The sequence below is a fragment of the Argopecten irradians genome, chromosome 5 (assembly GCF_041381155.1).
Source record: "Argopecten irradians isolate NY chromosome 5, Ai_NY, whole genome shotgun sequence".
Taxonomy (NCBI): Eukaryota; Metazoa; Mollusca; class Bivalvia; order Pectinida; family Pectinidae; genus Argopecten; species Argopecten irradians.
In genome coordinates this window covers 24,532,292-24,549,837 of record NC_091138.1, presented here as the reverse complement: position 1 = coordinate 24,549,837, position 17,546 = coordinate 24,532,292, and the positions used below count along the sequence as shown (strand labels likewise).

General features: G+C 33.8%; 1 protein-coding gene across 5 annotated transcripts in view; it reads right to left on the bottom strand.

The window, feature by feature from the left end:
- The window catches only part of LOC138323313 (long-chain-fatty-acid--CoA ligase 5-like), a 42,577-nt gene that overhangs the window by 4,492 nt on the left and 20,539 nt on the right, over nucleotides 1-17,546 (bottom strand). For 4 of the 5 annotated variants that reach the window (XM_069267833.1, XM_069267836.1, XM_069267835.1 and 1 more), the window contains 15 exons: nucleotides 13,811-13,925; nucleotides 12,980-13,047; nucleotides 12,231-12,332; nucleotides 11,171-11,270; nucleotides 10,430-10,602; nucleotides 9,479-9,511; nucleotides 8,870-8,921; nucleotides 5,849-5,919; nucleotides 4,961-5,044; nucleotides 4,257-4,391; nucleotides 3,685-3,767; nucleotides 3,018-3,168; nucleotides 2,408-2,480; nucleotides 822-910; nucleotides 390-506 (listed from right to left, as the gene is read on the bottom strand). In XM_069267833.1, the coding sequence (XP_069123934.1) occupies nucleotides 390-506; nucleotides 822-910; nucleotides 2,408-2,480; nucleotides 3,018-3,168; nucleotides 3,685-3,767; nucleotides 4,257-4,391; nucleotides 4,961-5,044; nucleotides 5,849-5,919; nucleotides 8,870-8,921; nucleotides 9,479-9,511; nucleotides 10,430-10,602; nucleotides 11,171-11,270; nucleotides 12,231-12,332; nucleotides 12,980-13,047; nucleotides 13,811-13,925 (1,446 nt within the window). Of the gene's footprint in view, nucleotides 1-389; nucleotides 507-821; nucleotides 911-2,407; nucleotides 2,481-3,017; nucleotides 3,169-3,684; nucleotides 3,768-4,256; nucleotides 4,392-4,960; nucleotides 5,045-5,848; nucleotides 5,920-8,869; nucleotides 8,922-9,478; nucleotides 9,512-10,429; nucleotides 10,603-11,170; nucleotides 11,271-12,230; nucleotides 12,333-12,979; nucleotides 13,048-13,810; nucleotides 13,926-15,663; nucleotides 15,685-17,546 lie in introns of those variants that run through there. The other variant, XM_069267838.1, reaches the window with a different exon arrangement.

The window sequence follows — 17,546 nt, the reverse complement described above, 5'->3', positions numbered from 1 at the left end:
CTTTGTCAAGATCATATTAGGATCATTTCAGGCAAGTTTCAGCCGAATTGCACCGGTATAACTTTAGAAGAAGTTCAAAATATGTTTTCAAGATGGCGGCTGTGGCAGCCATCTTGGATTTCAGATCAACCCGAAAAAATAACAACACCTGGTCAGGAACATGTCAGGATCATTTCATGCAAATTTCAGCCAAATCACATCGGTAGATCATGGAAGGAAGCTCAAAATGTGTTTTCAAGATGGCGGCTGTGATGGCCATCTTGGATTTCACATTGACCTAAATAATAATAACACTTGGTCGTGACCATGTATGGGTCAGTTGACATAAAAAGTCTCCTTTTCTTTGTATCTATACTTTCAGAAAGCCGCTGTAGTTAGTATATACTTACCGGTAACCATTCCCCTATGTCGCCTGTGTGTAGCCATCCTTCATCATCCAACGCCTCTTTTGTCTTTTCTGGATCTTTATAGTATCCAGCAAATACATTAGCTCCCTTTATACATACCTAAAAAGGAGAAAAAATAGTAAAAAAAGTAGAGAATATCAAATTCATACTCAACAGCTTATTATGTATCAATAATACAGGGGAGGTAATCAAAGTAAGTGTCAGTAGGTATTTTTTTGTATTTTTTTTTTCTTTTTTTATAATTTAATCTTTTCATTTCATTTCTAAATTTTTTGAAAATTCACAAAATTATTGCAAAAATATGTCTTCTTTTAAAAGGAACATCATCCTTTGATAAATGTTGGTAGTCATAATTCTGTTAAAAAGGTATTTCATTCTTTGATAAATATACCTGGTCATATTTTTACAACTTACTTCTCCCTTGTTATCCTTGCCGAAGTAATTCATATCTGGGACATCAGCTACCTTGAGATAGTTACAAGCTAAAGGTATGCCCACATGTCCTGTAAATATACAATGTATTCAAATTATAATTACAAGCTAAAGGTATGCCCACATGTCCTGTAATTATAATTACAAGCTAAAGGTATGCCCACATGTCCTGTAAATATACAATGTAATCAAATTATAGTTACAAGCTAAAGGTATGCCCACATGTCCTGTAAATATACAATGTAATCAAATTATAGTTACAAGCTAAAGGTATGCCCACATGTCCTGTAAATATACAATGTAATCAAATTATAGTTACAAGCTAAAGGTATGCCCACATGTCCTGTAAATATACAATGTAATCAAATTATAGTTACAAGCTAAAGGTATGCCCACATGTCCTGTAAATATACAATGTAATCAAATTATAGTTACAAGCTAAAGGTATGCCCAAATGTCCTGTAAATATACAATGTAATCAAATTATATGTCTATGTTGTCTTTGCATATTTAGTTGCATTTCCCTAGATCCTCAAAATTCTGAAATGTTTACTGTAAGGATCAATATAGGTTGAATGGTAAATAAAATAAAGGCTGTTACAAAGTTATCAACATAGGAGCGGCGGAAGGCAAGTTTTTTTGACTCCACCACACTTCAAATATTGAACCATTTTTAGTTATAAGGAATACTAGAAAAATGTGGATTTACCCCACTATCTGTCCTGTGGATTTACCCCACTATCTGTCCTGTGGATTTACCCCACTATCTGTCCTGTGGATTTACCCCACTATCTGTCCTGTGGATTTACCCCACTATCTGTCCTGTGGATTTACCCCACTATCTGTCCTGTGGATTTACCCCAATATCTGTCCTGTGGATTTACCCCACTATCTGTCCTGTGGATTTACCCCACTATCTGTCCTGTGGATTTACCCCACTATCTGTCCTGTGGATTTCCCCCACTATCTGTCCTGTGGATTTACCCCACTATCTGTCCTGTGGATTTCCCCCACTATCTGTCCTGTGGATTTACCCCACTATCTGTCCTGTGGATTTACCCCACTATCTGTCCTGTGGATTTCCCCACTATCTGTCCTGTGGATTTACCCCACTATCTGTCCTGTGGATTTACCCCACTATCTGTCCTGTGGATTTACCCCACTATCTATCTGTCCTGTGGATTTACCCCATATTGTCCTGTGGATTTACCCCACTATCTGCCCTGTGGATTTCCCCCACTATCTGTCCTGTGGATTTACCCCACTATCTGTCCTGTGGATTTCCCCCACTATCTGCCCTGTGGATTTCCCCCACTATCTGTCCTGTGGATTTCCCCCACTATCTGCCCTGTGGATTTTCCCCACTATCTGTCCTGTGGATTTACCCCACTATCTGCCCTGTGGATTTCCCCCACTATCTGTCCTGTGGATTTACCCCACTATCTGTCCTGTGGATTTACCCCACTATCTGTCCTGTGGATTTACCCCACTATCTGCCCCATGTAGATAATTCTGGAATGGTCCTGAGCTTCATCCGTATTACATTGATCAAATAGATATGTACTTACCAACTTCTGCATCGCCGACCACTGTAAGGGAACAGATGGCATGAGACTCGGTCTGTCCATAGCCTTCTAAGATCTGTAGGAAGAGACCACTTAAGTATTAAGTTTGGATAAAAATAGGTACAATAAATTTCTAAGGTAACAACACATGCAGGTGAAAAATTCTCTTACACTATTCACATGTAATTACCACATATATGACTGACAGTCTCTGTTGTAGGTTTGGCTCAACCCTAATTTTACATTTTCATAAGACAGAGGGTAATCTAAACAATTGTAGAATTTAATAGTTTGTAAGGAGATAGATTCTGAAGTCAACAAACACAAGGCTGGTCAATGGAAGACATCCTTATAACATCTCGCATATATGCATATCTAGGGACAGCGAGAGTAGTTAAGATGTCCCCACATATTACCACAAGCCCACCACCTCCACCTCTGGATCCCAAATTTGAATACCATGTGGGGCAATAGCGAGGTAATGACCACTGGTCGGTGGTTATTCTCCAGGTACTCTAGTCTATCTACCACCAATAAACCTGCCATGTCCTAAATGACCTTCATTGTTACTAGGATGTAAAACTAATCAAACCAAACCAATCTATATACGTACCGGACAGCCGACACAGCAGCGCAAGAACTGTAGGACTTTAGCCGACAGTGGTGCCGACCCGGTTGTGATCAGTTTTACTCTCCCACCAAGTCCTTCTTGGATCTTCTTAAACACCAACTTATCCCACAAACTGTCTTTTCTTATAATACTCCTGGAAATATCAGAGAAATGGTACAAATATGCCATCAAAAAGAACAGAGACATACTCCAAAACATCTTTAGCAACACTACCTCTGTCCCTGTATTGGGTATCGAACACAACTTCCAATTGGAAACTGAATTTTACCATAGTCCATTACTATTGGCATCCAGCTAGTTAGCAGAATATGTTATATCTTGAGACTGAGAGATAGACAGAAGTCAAGGATCATACTTTTATATTGTTGGGTACATTTCCCTCAAACTGATTCCATGTTTGCCTTCTCTTTAATTCATACTGGTAGTAATTATGTACTTCCTTTTATATTATATATGTTTACAATATCCCAAAAATCTTCTTAATTGTTTCACAATATATGTATATATATCAATTAACCTATTGATTTTGATGGGAAAAAGTGTAACTTCATAGTACTCAAAATTTCCTTTTACAATTGCTTACTTTCTTCATTTATGTTTGGGAGCGACTTTTCCCCTTCATGGTTTAAACCCTAATAATGTGACATACCGTTTAAGTTCAGAGTCTTTACTGCTCATTGCCATTTTAAACATGAACTGCTTGACAGCACTGGCTTGTGTTCCCGCTACTACCTGTAAAACAAATGACAGAAGTAATTACAAGTGACACCTGTATTTTATATAGTCACTGTTCGGTTATATGTTTGATGTAAGACCAATATGGTAAAGGGTAATGTTTGATGTATGACCAATACGGTGAAGGGGAATAACTCTTACAGTACTAATTACTATGCTACAGTCATATTGTTTGCTTCTGTTATGTTAAAACTATCCATAGATTGATAGAATCTTAGCCATGGGTCGGTAAAGTGGGACAGGGATACCTTAACCTGACTGAAAGGTTTTGGCTGATTTATCCTGTCCACTCACAGACCCATGTTTGATTTTATTCTCAACAAAAAATGGTGACATTTTAGTTGTTAAGAAGCATTTTCGTAACTCTGTCACCACAGGACGTTGGTAAAAGACAAGAGTTATCTTTTCCTCAACAACCACTAAACTCTATTAGAATTAAGTAAGATAATTTTAATTGATACATCCTGTTGACATGTGATAACGTACCTTATCGTAGAATCTGTTAAGTAGTCGAGGTACGGAGGGAAACAATGTAGGCCTTAATTCCTTGATATCGTCCATCAACATTCGTACATCTCCTTGGAAAAACCCAATTTTAGCACCATACATAGTAAGATAGCACTGAAAAATAATCATATTAAATGACTTGAATAATAAGTTTATCATATTACTGTATAACAATATGAAATATTTGTGGGGACTTTCCTTCATGGTTTGAAACCTTAAAATCATATCCTCGTTTGAAACATTCATGGTTAGCTGATGTCATAGTGCTTGGAATAACGTATAAAACCAGTTTGGTTCTTTTAATTTGTGGTTCATTAGCAACCACAATAAAAAAAAACATTTTTACAAAACAAATATTTTCTTGTAATACAATTTCTTGTGAATTTTGACTTTAATTCTGTATCTAAGTTAATAGTGTGCAGACAGTCCTGATTAAACTTTTCACTAAACAATCAAGTACACTTTACTCAAAATATCGGATTATTATAAGCTTTACCATTGCCAAATCAACTTTAAGCCAATCAGCTTGCGTGTTACACAGTTCTTTTGTAATATGTAAATAAAAGGTGGAACCCTAGAGATCAGTATGGACTGTAGTTATGCAGAAAATGCTCAGACGTCTTTAGCACTAATAAGTTTTTATCTACACAGTTCTTCTAGTCAGAACAGCATTAATGCCTTACCTCTAGTAATCTCTCGTAGGAGTGTGCCAATGGTAGATAGGATATCAACACATCATCAGGTGTGATTGTAATTCCAGCAGGTTCCTACAACATCCAATACAACACTTTTAGGCATAACCTATTATTAACGATAAAGAACAGTAATATGGTGCCTTTAGTTTGTACGTCTTTGGAAAAAAACATTTCAAATTCATTCTAGCAATTTGTTTTGGTACAGGGGAGGAGACAGTCCGACCTATTTCTAACCATTATACTGAAGCGCATTAAAACACGGTTATGAATTTCTAGAAACCAAGGAGAACTCACCTTTATAAGTATAGTTTGTTACACACATATCAAAAGCAACTATAGAAACTTTGACCAGGAAAGAAAATTACAATGCTAAAACCATCATTTATTTTGTTAGAGAGTTCATTATACAGTAAAACAGTTAAAAAGAAACCCTGGGGACCAATAGAAATACTTCGTTATCAGCATGGATTGGTATACTCATATTACAAATATATAGGAACTCTAATGGGGAACGAAAATCACTATATTATAACAATAAATTTGTTATTAAATATATTTGTTATAAACATGTTTTATGGTAATATTAAAGATTTTACAAATGACTTTATAATCTTTTGTGCTTTCAAAGATATAAATTATGTAATATCACATTTGCGTTGTTATAAAATATAGAAAATAAGATTATCAAATGAACAGGAATTTTAATACATATCTTTACTATTTTCTTTCTAATATTATGGAAGTGTTTTAGACATGTTTATAGCAGTTTATATTTCGTCAGTGAATGACCTTTATAGAGAGTCTGCGGGTGATAATGAGATCGTGTCTATTGTGTTGTTATGTTACAAATTGATGACGGTTGTGATTTAAACTTACCAACTGTTTGTTTGCTGCCGCTACAGTAGCCAGCGTTCCTTTGTGAGTCAGCATGGCACCTTTTGGGAGACCTGTGACAAAGATTTATTCAACATTTATAATGTATTTTCACTCGGCATTGGCTTTAGTTTTTAAAAATCTGAAAATTAGTTCAAAAATACCTTAGAGAAAATAAAATAAAGAGAAAACATCAAACTGATAATTAAAAGATCCTTAGACTTTGTTCAAGTATACATTATAAGCACCAAAAAGTGTATTTCCAAAACAATATAAAAGAATACTGGAGTCATATATCTACTAAACATGGAGAACCTGGTATGTACCGCATGTAAATCTAGGATGCAAAATCAACAAACAAAATATTATTACCACAGCTTTGATACTGAGATACTAAGATATATATTTGGAGTATTTTGTTGAGCATGGTTGTTTTGGTACTGTTACTTTGTTTTGTTCTATATACAGCATATACATATCCTATTAAAGTATATATAGGTGTGCGTTTTCAATCATTTTCAATAAAGTTAACAGTATTGAGAGCAATGACAAGTGTATATATATATACACGGACTGTTGGTCATTGTCTGTCAATATCTGAGTAATATGTGGTCTAATATAACATGTTCTTGTAATAAAATAATAGCTGTAATCAAATTATGTGTGATGTGTGTATGGAGTATGCAAAAGAGTTATCTCCCTTTAACTGTTGTAAAATTTTCATTTCAAAACTTAGAATATAATATCTATAATTGATGTAAGTTTAAATTATTACTTTTGCCACCATTGGAGAGAATTTATATAGGCTTTGCCTGTTATATAATCCAATTGACTTGAAACATCTTTGTCAATAAAATTTGTTGAAATGAAAATACTAATATATTGAAAATTTATATAATATATTATAGATAAATATTTTTTTTTAAACTTATCAAAATGGGATAGGATAATGATACTATATTTTAAGAATTTTTTTGTTACAATTACCAAAATGGGATAGGATAATGATACTATATTTGAAGAAGTCATTAGAAAGATTTTCACGACCAATAAAGACAGTTATTATAATCCACCATGTCATTATCACCTGATGTTGTGTAAGTACTATCATTATCACAGGGTGAATCATCAGAGTAAACAGTTTTGGACCTAATACCTTAAACCATCTGATAATCCACTTTTCGTGACTGATATATAAAGCACTTTAACATGTGTGTAGTGTTTATCCGGCAATGTTGCAGTGTTTATCTGGCAATTAGTCTTATTAAGATCACCCACGTATACATGCAACATTACTATAATTCAGTGAATCGAATGTCAAATTTTTTTATGAAGAATTTCTCATTACAGGTTTTTGACGATAGTTCCTTCCTTTCATTTAAACCAAATATATATGTGCATGTTCTATATGAAATACCCTTAAACAATATAAGTTTCTTTTGAAATGGATGCAAAAATAAAAAAGAACTACAATGCTCCATTCTTCAATGTCTGACTTAGGATAATCAAATACTATTCAACAAAAAAAACCACTACCGGGTATTACAATAACCCACTACCAGGTATTACAATAACCCACTACCAGGTATTACAATAAACCACTACCAGGCATTACAATAACCCACTACCAGGTATTACAATAACCCACTACCAGGTATTACAATAACCCACTACCAGGTATTACAATAACCCACTACCAGGTATTACAATAAACCACTACCAGGTATTACAATAACCCACTACCAGGTATTACAATAACCCACTACCAGGTATTACAATAAACCACTACCAGGTATTACAATAAACCACTACCAGGTATTACAATAAACCACTACCAGGTATTACAATAACCCACTACCAGGTATTACAATAACCCACTACCAGGTATTACAATAAACCACTACCAGGTATTACAATAAACCACTACCAGGTATTACAATAAACCACTACCAGGTATTACAATAAACCACTACCAGGTATTACAATAACCACTACCAGGTATTACAATAACCCACTACCAGGTATTACAATAACCCACTACCAGGTATTACAATAACCCACTACCAGGTATTACAATAAACCACTACCAGGTATTACAATAACCCACTACCAGGTATTACAATAACCCACTACCAGGTATTACAATAAACCACTACCAGGTATTACAATAAACCCACTACCAGGTATTACAATAACCCACTACCAGGTATTACAATAACCCACTACCAGGTATTACAATAAACCACTACCAGGTATTAAAATAACCCACTACCAGGTATTACAATAACCCACTACCAGGTATTACAATAAACCACTACCAGGTATTACAATAACCCACTACCAGGTATTACAATAACCCACTACCAGGTATTACAATAACCCACTACCAGGTATTACAATAACCCACTACCAGGTATTACAATAAACCACTACCAGGTATTACAATAACCCACTACCAGGTATTACAATAACCCACTACCAGGTATTACAATAAACCACTACCAGGTATTACAATAAACCACTACCAGGTATTACAATAACCCACTACCAGGTATTACAATAAACCACTACCAGGTATTACAATAACCCACTACCAGGTATTACAATAACCCACTACCAGGTATTACAATAAACCACTACCAGGTATTACAATAAACCACTACCAGGTATTACAATAACCCACTACCAGGTATTACAATAACCCACTACCAGGTATTACAATAAACCACTACCAGGTATTACAATAAACCACTACCAGGTATTACAATAACCCACTACCAGGTATTACAATAACCCACTACCAGGTATTACAACAACCACTACCAGGAATTACAATAACCCACTACCAGGTATTACAATAAACCACTACCAGGTATTACAATAAACCACTACCAGGTATTACAATAACCCACTACCAGGTATTACAATAACCCACTACCAGGTATTACAATAAACCACTACCAGGTATTACAATAACCCACTACCAGGTATTACAATAACCCACTACCAGGTATTATACTGTACCTGTTGTTCCACTGGTGTAACATAGAACACACAGATCATCTGGCTTAGCAGGCTGTAAAAAATCAAAGTTAAAGCGTTACATACCTCAAGCTTATAGTGTAAAGAAATATTTGATAACGTTTTACTCAGAAGCTTCAACATTATCACCCTTTCACCATACAAAACATCACCGATAAACACATTAACCTATTTGTTCACTAAATACATTTTAACATGTTATACCTTTTAGCCAGTTATTTCCATTAAGTCAAAACTATCAGGATATACAATCAAAGCGGTAAAATTCAATTTTAGCATATCAAAATTCTGCAATACAGCTTTGAGAGTACAAAAGATTTATCCATTACTGATTTTTTGTGACTGCAACAAATCACAAAAATTTCATTTCCACAAAAAATACAGGCTATACGGTATGTAAATTTTCAATACATGTAATGTGTAAGTGGAGTTTACTGGAAAGCTTCATGAAATTATCATATAATTAAAACATACATTAACAGTCACAAAATACAATAAAGATGCATTTGAGGATAAATTAATTTAAACTTTAATTGGACTGAAATGTTATAGGAAGTTTTTAAACATTCAAAGGATATGATCAATAATTACCGATGGTTCCACAGGGTTTTGTTCTCCAAGTTTCTGTAAGAAAAAAAAATCAGAACTCTTATTGTAGGAACAACACATTGCTACAAGCTGTTATCTCAATTCCAATTTAAAATTTCATCCATTTTCATAAATTAATATGATTTTATTTTAGGATTTCTAACATATACAGCTGTTATCATATAATGAGGTTCTACAAAGATCCACAACAAAAGAGATTTATAGTTAGATGATAAAATGTTGGATGATGATGACAATAATGTAAATATATTATGTACAAAAACCTCTTCAACATTATAGAATGTATACAGTATCTCATCCACAGTAATTTCACCAACACAAAAGGATATAGCCTTAAGTCACTTTTAAGTTTACTTCTTGTAGCTACCGTAAGATATTAGTTACTTTTAAAAGCCATTAGAGAACAAATGAATATATACCACGGTAAGTGTACTATAGTTATTCATTCATTCATTCATAGCATTAATAGACTGAAAGAAAAGAAGAATTTCTCTTCTCCTAAAGAATCCAATGTCCATAACAAAATCTGAATATTATTTATGTCAGCAATGAATTAGTGAGAAAGTCACGATTTGGTTTAATGTTCTATTAACCCCCAGGGTAAGTTAACAATGTGTCATGTTTAGAAGGTGGAGGAAAGTCAGAGTACCAGGAAAGAAAGCAGCAGTCAGTACTTGCCAAATGCCCCACATGGGATTCAAACTTGAATGGTTTGAATTGCAGGGGTGGAGATCGTGTGGTAATGTCACAACCACTTGGTAGTCACAGACACTAGGGGAGAAAATCTGTGATGATTGGACTTATAAATCAATACACTGAAACAATCTGATATATAACCATATCAACATCAAATGACACTCATCTTAAGCCATTAATCTGCCACAAAGTGTTATTTAAATATCATCATGTTTATATGTCGTATTTCAAACTCACCTCCAGGTCTGAGAACTGGATGAGTTCGATTCCGCAGTCTCTGGCTTTGGCGACATTTTCTGGTGTTGGAGGCTCAATCAGGACTATCATCCTCAACTGAGGCGTCTCTTTAATGCGGTTTAGGACATTCTGCACTTTCACATTTTTATCACAACACACCAATTCAATGTCCGCTAAAAGAAATCAAACAAATTTGTAACATTTACTATTTATCGGTCAAACTACATGGTAAATATTCTTCCTTGATAGTATAGTTGCAGGTTTGATATGATGTATTCATCTAGTCTATGTCTGAAAATAAGTCTATTTGTATCCATTGCTGACTTGTATCACTATTTAATATGCATCATATTACTTCTTTCATTAAAAGTGTATGTGTAAGTCTCTCATACCATTATTGGATGCAAATGTTGTAACAGAATTTGAGTTAATTTGTAGTAAATATGTATTTTCTTCCAAATTACTTAGACAATATATCATATATACTGCACAATGTATAACATGAAATATTGGGTTTTTTGGTTGCTAACTATGTATACATTATTCAAAGCACTACGACATCAGCTGACCACAAATATTTCCAGCCGGGATGTGATTTTGAATTTCCAAGCAACGAACAAAATTATACCCACGAACATTTCATGTTATACTGTATATTCAGCTTTTGATGTCATTTATCATTTAATTTCATAAGGGAAAATGGCTGTACTAATTATCTGTGAAACATCATCGTGCCTTTACCTTGATTTATGATAAAGGAGCAGGCCTCTGGCCCTAAGGTGTCATACAGGGGCACCAGTACCATGGAATACATGTAACAACCTTGTTCCATGATGCCATACTGAAATATGAAATACAAATGTATAACAATTCTATTGGGGTATATCAGACAAATATATTCTATGTACAACAATTGTATTGGGATATCTCAGACAACTACATTCTCTTTAATTAGCTTAATGAGAATCAGTTTCAGGATAAGAGGATTGAGAAAACACTATAGATTGTTTCTAGATTTAGAGTAACACTGAGCCATATTTTCATAAACATACAGGTATAAGGTAGAGTGAAATGCCAGTTGTAAATTATCAGAATAGCTGTAAAACAATACATATGGTAGTGAAAACTTTGGCCCAGGCGCTGTAAATCTGTCTAAACATGTTATCTATTATAAAAGTTATCAGAGGCGTAAAGGCTCCATAAATTTGCCATGTCTTGTTATGGCGGCATTAAGATACATGATTTCAGACAAAACAAAATGCCAAGTGGAAGTTACAATAAAAAGTACATACATGTACTCGAAGTTTACTACTAGCCACTATCAATGTAATCAATAACATGTATGGGAATGATAATTTAAGAAGCGCATTTTGTTGTATTATTATCTTTGTTAGCCATATCAAAATAGAAGTAAACATTGTAATGTCTACATGATAATAAAACTGTCTGAATGTTTTCTTTACAAACACTACTTATACCATATATAGCATAAAAGGCTGAAGTATTTCATGGGTGGTAGTATATTATGGTGTGTTCATGATATACGAGCGCTTTAAAATCTTCCACATGACAAGAAATTGCATGTGTATGTTTGTTCAGCCCCAAATTTATTGAAACGAAGTGAACCTTCAGTCAAAAAAGGATTTATGCTCAGAGAGTGACCAGAAGCGAGTACTTGCTATCACTAATAAGCACTCAACATCCTGAACACAGTTGTGATTTAAAATATTATAGATAAGTTATTTTGAGAAAGAATCTCCTTTAGTAGAACAGAATGTTATGACCTTGTCAGATGACCTACCTCTACTCGGTTTTGAGAGTAGATTCCTACAAATGTTCTGTTGGAAGCTTTCAGTCCTTTACTTAACAACCCTGCTCCAACATTAGCTGCCTTCACCAAAACCTGAAGAACAAAAGGAATTATAATCTTTGGGTGAAATTAAAACTTTCATAGATTTATAAAGTTCAATATTTCCAGAAAATACCCTACTTTTAAAATTTAGTGAAATCAGTTGGGGTGAGGGATCTTAGTTACGGTCAAATACAGTATCTTCATTACAAGATATTGATTTCATAATAATAACATAACGTAAATAGAGATTTAAAACTTCAACATATCATTTCTTATTGATTTTATTCAAATATTTCTACATTTCTAGTGCTATCAGTATCTATAATTAACATCTGTTACAACATTAACACGGAATTGTTATGCATAGGCTATGTAAACAGGCTAGTTAAAATTTCATCATAAATCCTGCTTTATCAACGACAATGTTTACTATATCATAAAAGTTTCAAGTATAGAAACAAGGAAGTACATGTGCATTGATCAATATTTTTAGCTTTAAATAGGAAAAGGATACTATAAAAATGTCACTTCAGTTATCTTTCAAGCACACTTTCCTGTCTCAATATTCCTTTTATTGTGTGAACAAACTCCAAATAGCCAAGTGTAAACAACATCAGTATGTAATATATAATAGTTGGGGTAGCAGACATAGTAGCTTTGATGGAATACCCAGTTAGTTATATCCCTATAGTACTTACGTCATTGTAAGAGAGCCAGCGGTATGGTTCCTTTGGGCTAGGCTTCCAGCCATAGCACGGACCGTTGTCTGGAAAACAAAATAACAATATAACGGTACTTCTCTCAGTAAAAAACATCATTCATCTAACTCAATTCCAGCAGCAGAATTCTAAAATGTCATATATTATTTTCAGAAAGTGATTCCCAAAATTACATTACATGTATTAAATTTTAATATCTAACGATCAGACCACTTGACCTAAAAATTTAGTCCAGGTTGTTCAAATATATAAACTTTTTTGCTGACAAAACTGTCATTACAAAGAGTTGGTGAGAGTTGTTACACATTAGAACCTATGTAGCTATATATATAGTTATATAGATATCTGTCAGTGGCAATCATTATCAAGCTATGGATAGGGTTATAAAAACAACAGACATTGTCATAGCATCTTGGTTAAGAATGCTATGTTTGGAGATGAAAACTCTACGGGACAAGAGGATAACAATCAAATGATCAAACAAAGCCTATTCCATCCCTAAACAATACTATAAGGCAACAGTGGCCTCTCAACAAGGCCATAATAGATAATTATAGATGGCAGGAAAATATCCCACACATGTTGATATAGTGTATTCAGGTACCATTTAGGAACATCACACATTACATTTGTAACATTTCAGAACAAAACAATCAATCACAACTTCATACATATTTGATAGCTCTGTGGAATCATTGATGTGACGGTCTGTACTTGGTAACCCATGTGCCAGAAGTCTATAGGGTACAAATTCCTTATACAGCAGGTAACCATGCCAAATTTTGAGTAATCTTAGACTATAGGACTTACTTGATAGTCTGGCACCCCTTTTGAATGCTTCATACAATGTTGTAACTCCATCTTCTGCTTCTGTGATGAGCTTTCCATTTGTACACAGTTTAGAAATTCTGGCTCTGTCTTTTCCCTGTAGAAATATATAAAATATTTAAAAATTACATTTTTTGAAATTTGATGTCAACAGCTGAGAGAATAAAACAAATTTTTAACATTAGTAATAAAACTCTTGATAAATACCTGGTAATATCACTAAAACTTGCTGGAAAATACTATTTGATTGGGTATTTTTATTTTGTCATTGGATTACATGTTTTCTTTGTAAAACACCCTATCATAACCCTTATCATTTGTATATGACAGGGTAGATTAAAATGTAATTTTCTAGAAAGATGTCATCAAAAGGCCAATTTGATAAAAATAATGCCATTTTATGATTGCTAGACAAGAACCTTTTCAAGTGGTACATTATTGTACTTAATAAACCATCAGAATTCACATACATAATGACTCCAAAGGATGTAGAGGTTAGCTGATCATACTACTTTTACACATATTCTACATCTTAGACAACTATTGATTTACACAGTTCAGGAAGTTCTCTAATGAATTGTCTTCATTCTGAAAGTATGGGATATATCTACCACACACAAAGTATAAAAATATAGCCTATAAATAGACACGATGACCTTGACCCTGAAATAGTCTGGTAGTACACATTATTGATTTGAGATGCTATAGTCTGTGTTACCCTCCTGTTTATTGATCACTGTGTGTTGTGATAAAACAGATGCAGGATCCACCTCTACACAAACAGGCACAATCACCTGGTTTATGAATAAACAATGGAGTTATCTCCCCTTTCAAACAGGATTGTTAAAGCTCCCAATTAAAACACCCAAGTGGTAAATAATTAATGAGTTATCTCCCCTCTGACTCACCTAGACAAGAGCGGTCTTCATTTGCCAAAATAATTAATCTATCTTACTGCTAAATAACTAACTATCATAGTTATTTCCAATAATAATTTAAATAATTTCAGTAGCATTTCTGTGATCATAAACTTAAATATGAATATATCAGTTAAGATACACATTGACAAGAACAATGAATACAGTACTAGTTCATCCATAAATTGAATTCCTGAATTTCGAATATTTATAGATTAACAACAATATGTCAGTTATACACTTAAAACAAGCAAACCAGATGTCCCACTTTCTTATGTTGAAGGCTAGTAAAGGTGTTTTTTGGCTAGGGGACAGAACCCAGGGCCTACCTTACTTGTATAAGAATTGTGGATGAAGTATTAATATTCATCAATTATCTGCTATGCCAAAATGCATTTTTGGCACTATGTATATCATTGCTTGCCAGTGATTTTTTCACATTTTTTAACATGTACAGAGTCAAGGATAGGGAATTTTTTTTCACTCATGTATTGAATGTCAACTTTGACAGTCACGTTGTAGGTCTTTAAATGGGACGGTCATGAATACATTCATGTCTCATTTCCATCTGAGTAGGCATAATTCAGGGTATTGGGCAATATGTAATTTAAGTGTATAGACCGTGACCAGTCAATATGATAAGTTTTGTGAATGTTAATGTACGATACCTTTGTTTTGGTGTGCACATGTTTCCAGTCTATACTGCTATCTGTTGTCTACATGTAACTGTGTAGGAAGATCATGGTTTTATAAATCATAACTTATGTCAAATCCTTTTAGTTAATAAAGAACCGATATGTTTAAATTTAAAAAAACACAATGAAAGGAGGGATGTTATTTTTTTTTTTTTGAAGTTGTATGTCTCGGGCAAACTCACATTCACATGCCTGTACATCTACATTTAGAAATAATGATTACCTTCATCCAGATGAAGATCATGTCACAATTTCTATTTGGCCTGTAAGAAATGTGAGGTACAAAAAGAAATCTTGTGCATTGTAAGTAAAAGTAATTTATTTAATTCAAGATTTATGCTCTGGTTACCATGAACCTTTAAGTCTCTACATATATTCAATATCAGATCCGGTTCGAGTCACATCAATCAGAAATATTGCCTTTGGGTATATTATTTAATGTAGCATTAAATGTTGTCAACATTGATGCTAACACACAACTACTACCAGTGATGTGTGAAATTGTATACATATATATACAGCTATATAAGTAGTTTAAAGTCATATTCCAGGACATGATCACTCATGCTTTACAACTTTTTTTCCCAAATTCCTTTAAGTATAGAGTATATCACTCCATAATTCTAGAGTTCAAAAAGCCTGTATCAGAAAGAACTTTCTAATGATGCAGAATTATTCTACACAAATTATATAAACATTTTTCTTTTTAATTCTAGTAAAAAGTGAACATTTGTGGTCTAGGTTTTTGTATCTCCTCCAATAAATCTTCCCCACCTCTTTTACCATATTGTCTATCAGTCTTCCTTATAAAACGGATATTGTAGAAGAAAGTCTAAACACCTATTCTTTTTCTCAATTATACATATACTTACTTTTACTGTATGTGGAAAATAAACTTCCTTCTAACAAAATTTTGTAAAAAAAATAATTTCACTATAATTTAAAATTAAACTTCCTTCTTCAACTTATAATTAAACAATAAATGAATTGATAGCCTGACTAACAGTATCAGAAATTTGATTTAACGAAACAACTTTCATCACCCTTTATATCTTAATTTACATTAGCAAGCTGGTCTATGGTATAAATATTGGGTAACAGTGACCCACTTTGATACATGGCATCACATCATTTCAGAATGTGAAGGATAGAATTCCTTTTAATTGTTCTCTAAGGAGATAAAGTCAAAGGTCAAAATATAGATCACATTGACCTACTTCTTTACATAACACACACAACTTCACCAAGGTGAGCCTAAGTGAAAACCAAGTTTAAAAGTACCTCTGACAAGAAGTTTAGGAACCCACACTAGATGTTATTACAGCAGTATGAGGGAATATACAAATAAAACAGTAATACAACAGTTTATCAGTCCAGGTGTAAAAAAGACTTCATCAGTCAAACCTTTTGTAACTATAGTGCCATTCTGCCAGAACCTCTGTACATAGCCTAACTCAATTTGCCCTCTTCTACTTCCAGAATAGAACTTCCGTTCGCTCGATTGTAGCTCTACTACTTCTGGAAGCTCTTCTGCCTATAGACTGGAAGATCTTCTGAGAAGACTTCTCTTCTTAGAAGAACGCAAATCGAGTTGAGCTCATGAGGGTCAAGGAATGGTGGATGTGCTACTCTTGAAAACACTAAAATAAGAAAGATCTGTATTCTTGATATTAAATTATAAAATCTATTTTCCTCCTATTTCATCCCTGCATCTCCTGGCAGTAGAAGATTCTGGATAAGACTTTATCACAGTGGTTACTAATTATAATGATTAGGTTAGGATGATAGAACAGCTTGATTCTAATACACATAAGTGTTATCAGCAAGATATGCGTCAGATTGTTACGCCAATGTTTGTAGCTCAAAAAACAGATCTAGAGTATCAATTTATGTACTTCATGTGAGAGACAGAGACTCTCACATCTTCCAAAAATGTACTTATCTCTCCTGAATTTACTTTCAAACGTATCTCCTAAATCTATTTATCTATGTACCATGGTAGAGTTTAATTCCATAATTGCTTGCAAAAAGTGATGTCATGATCAAGGAGATATAAGTCAGAGCTTTCTGGGAGATATTTTTCAGTTTACCCGTAGTGTAAAATAC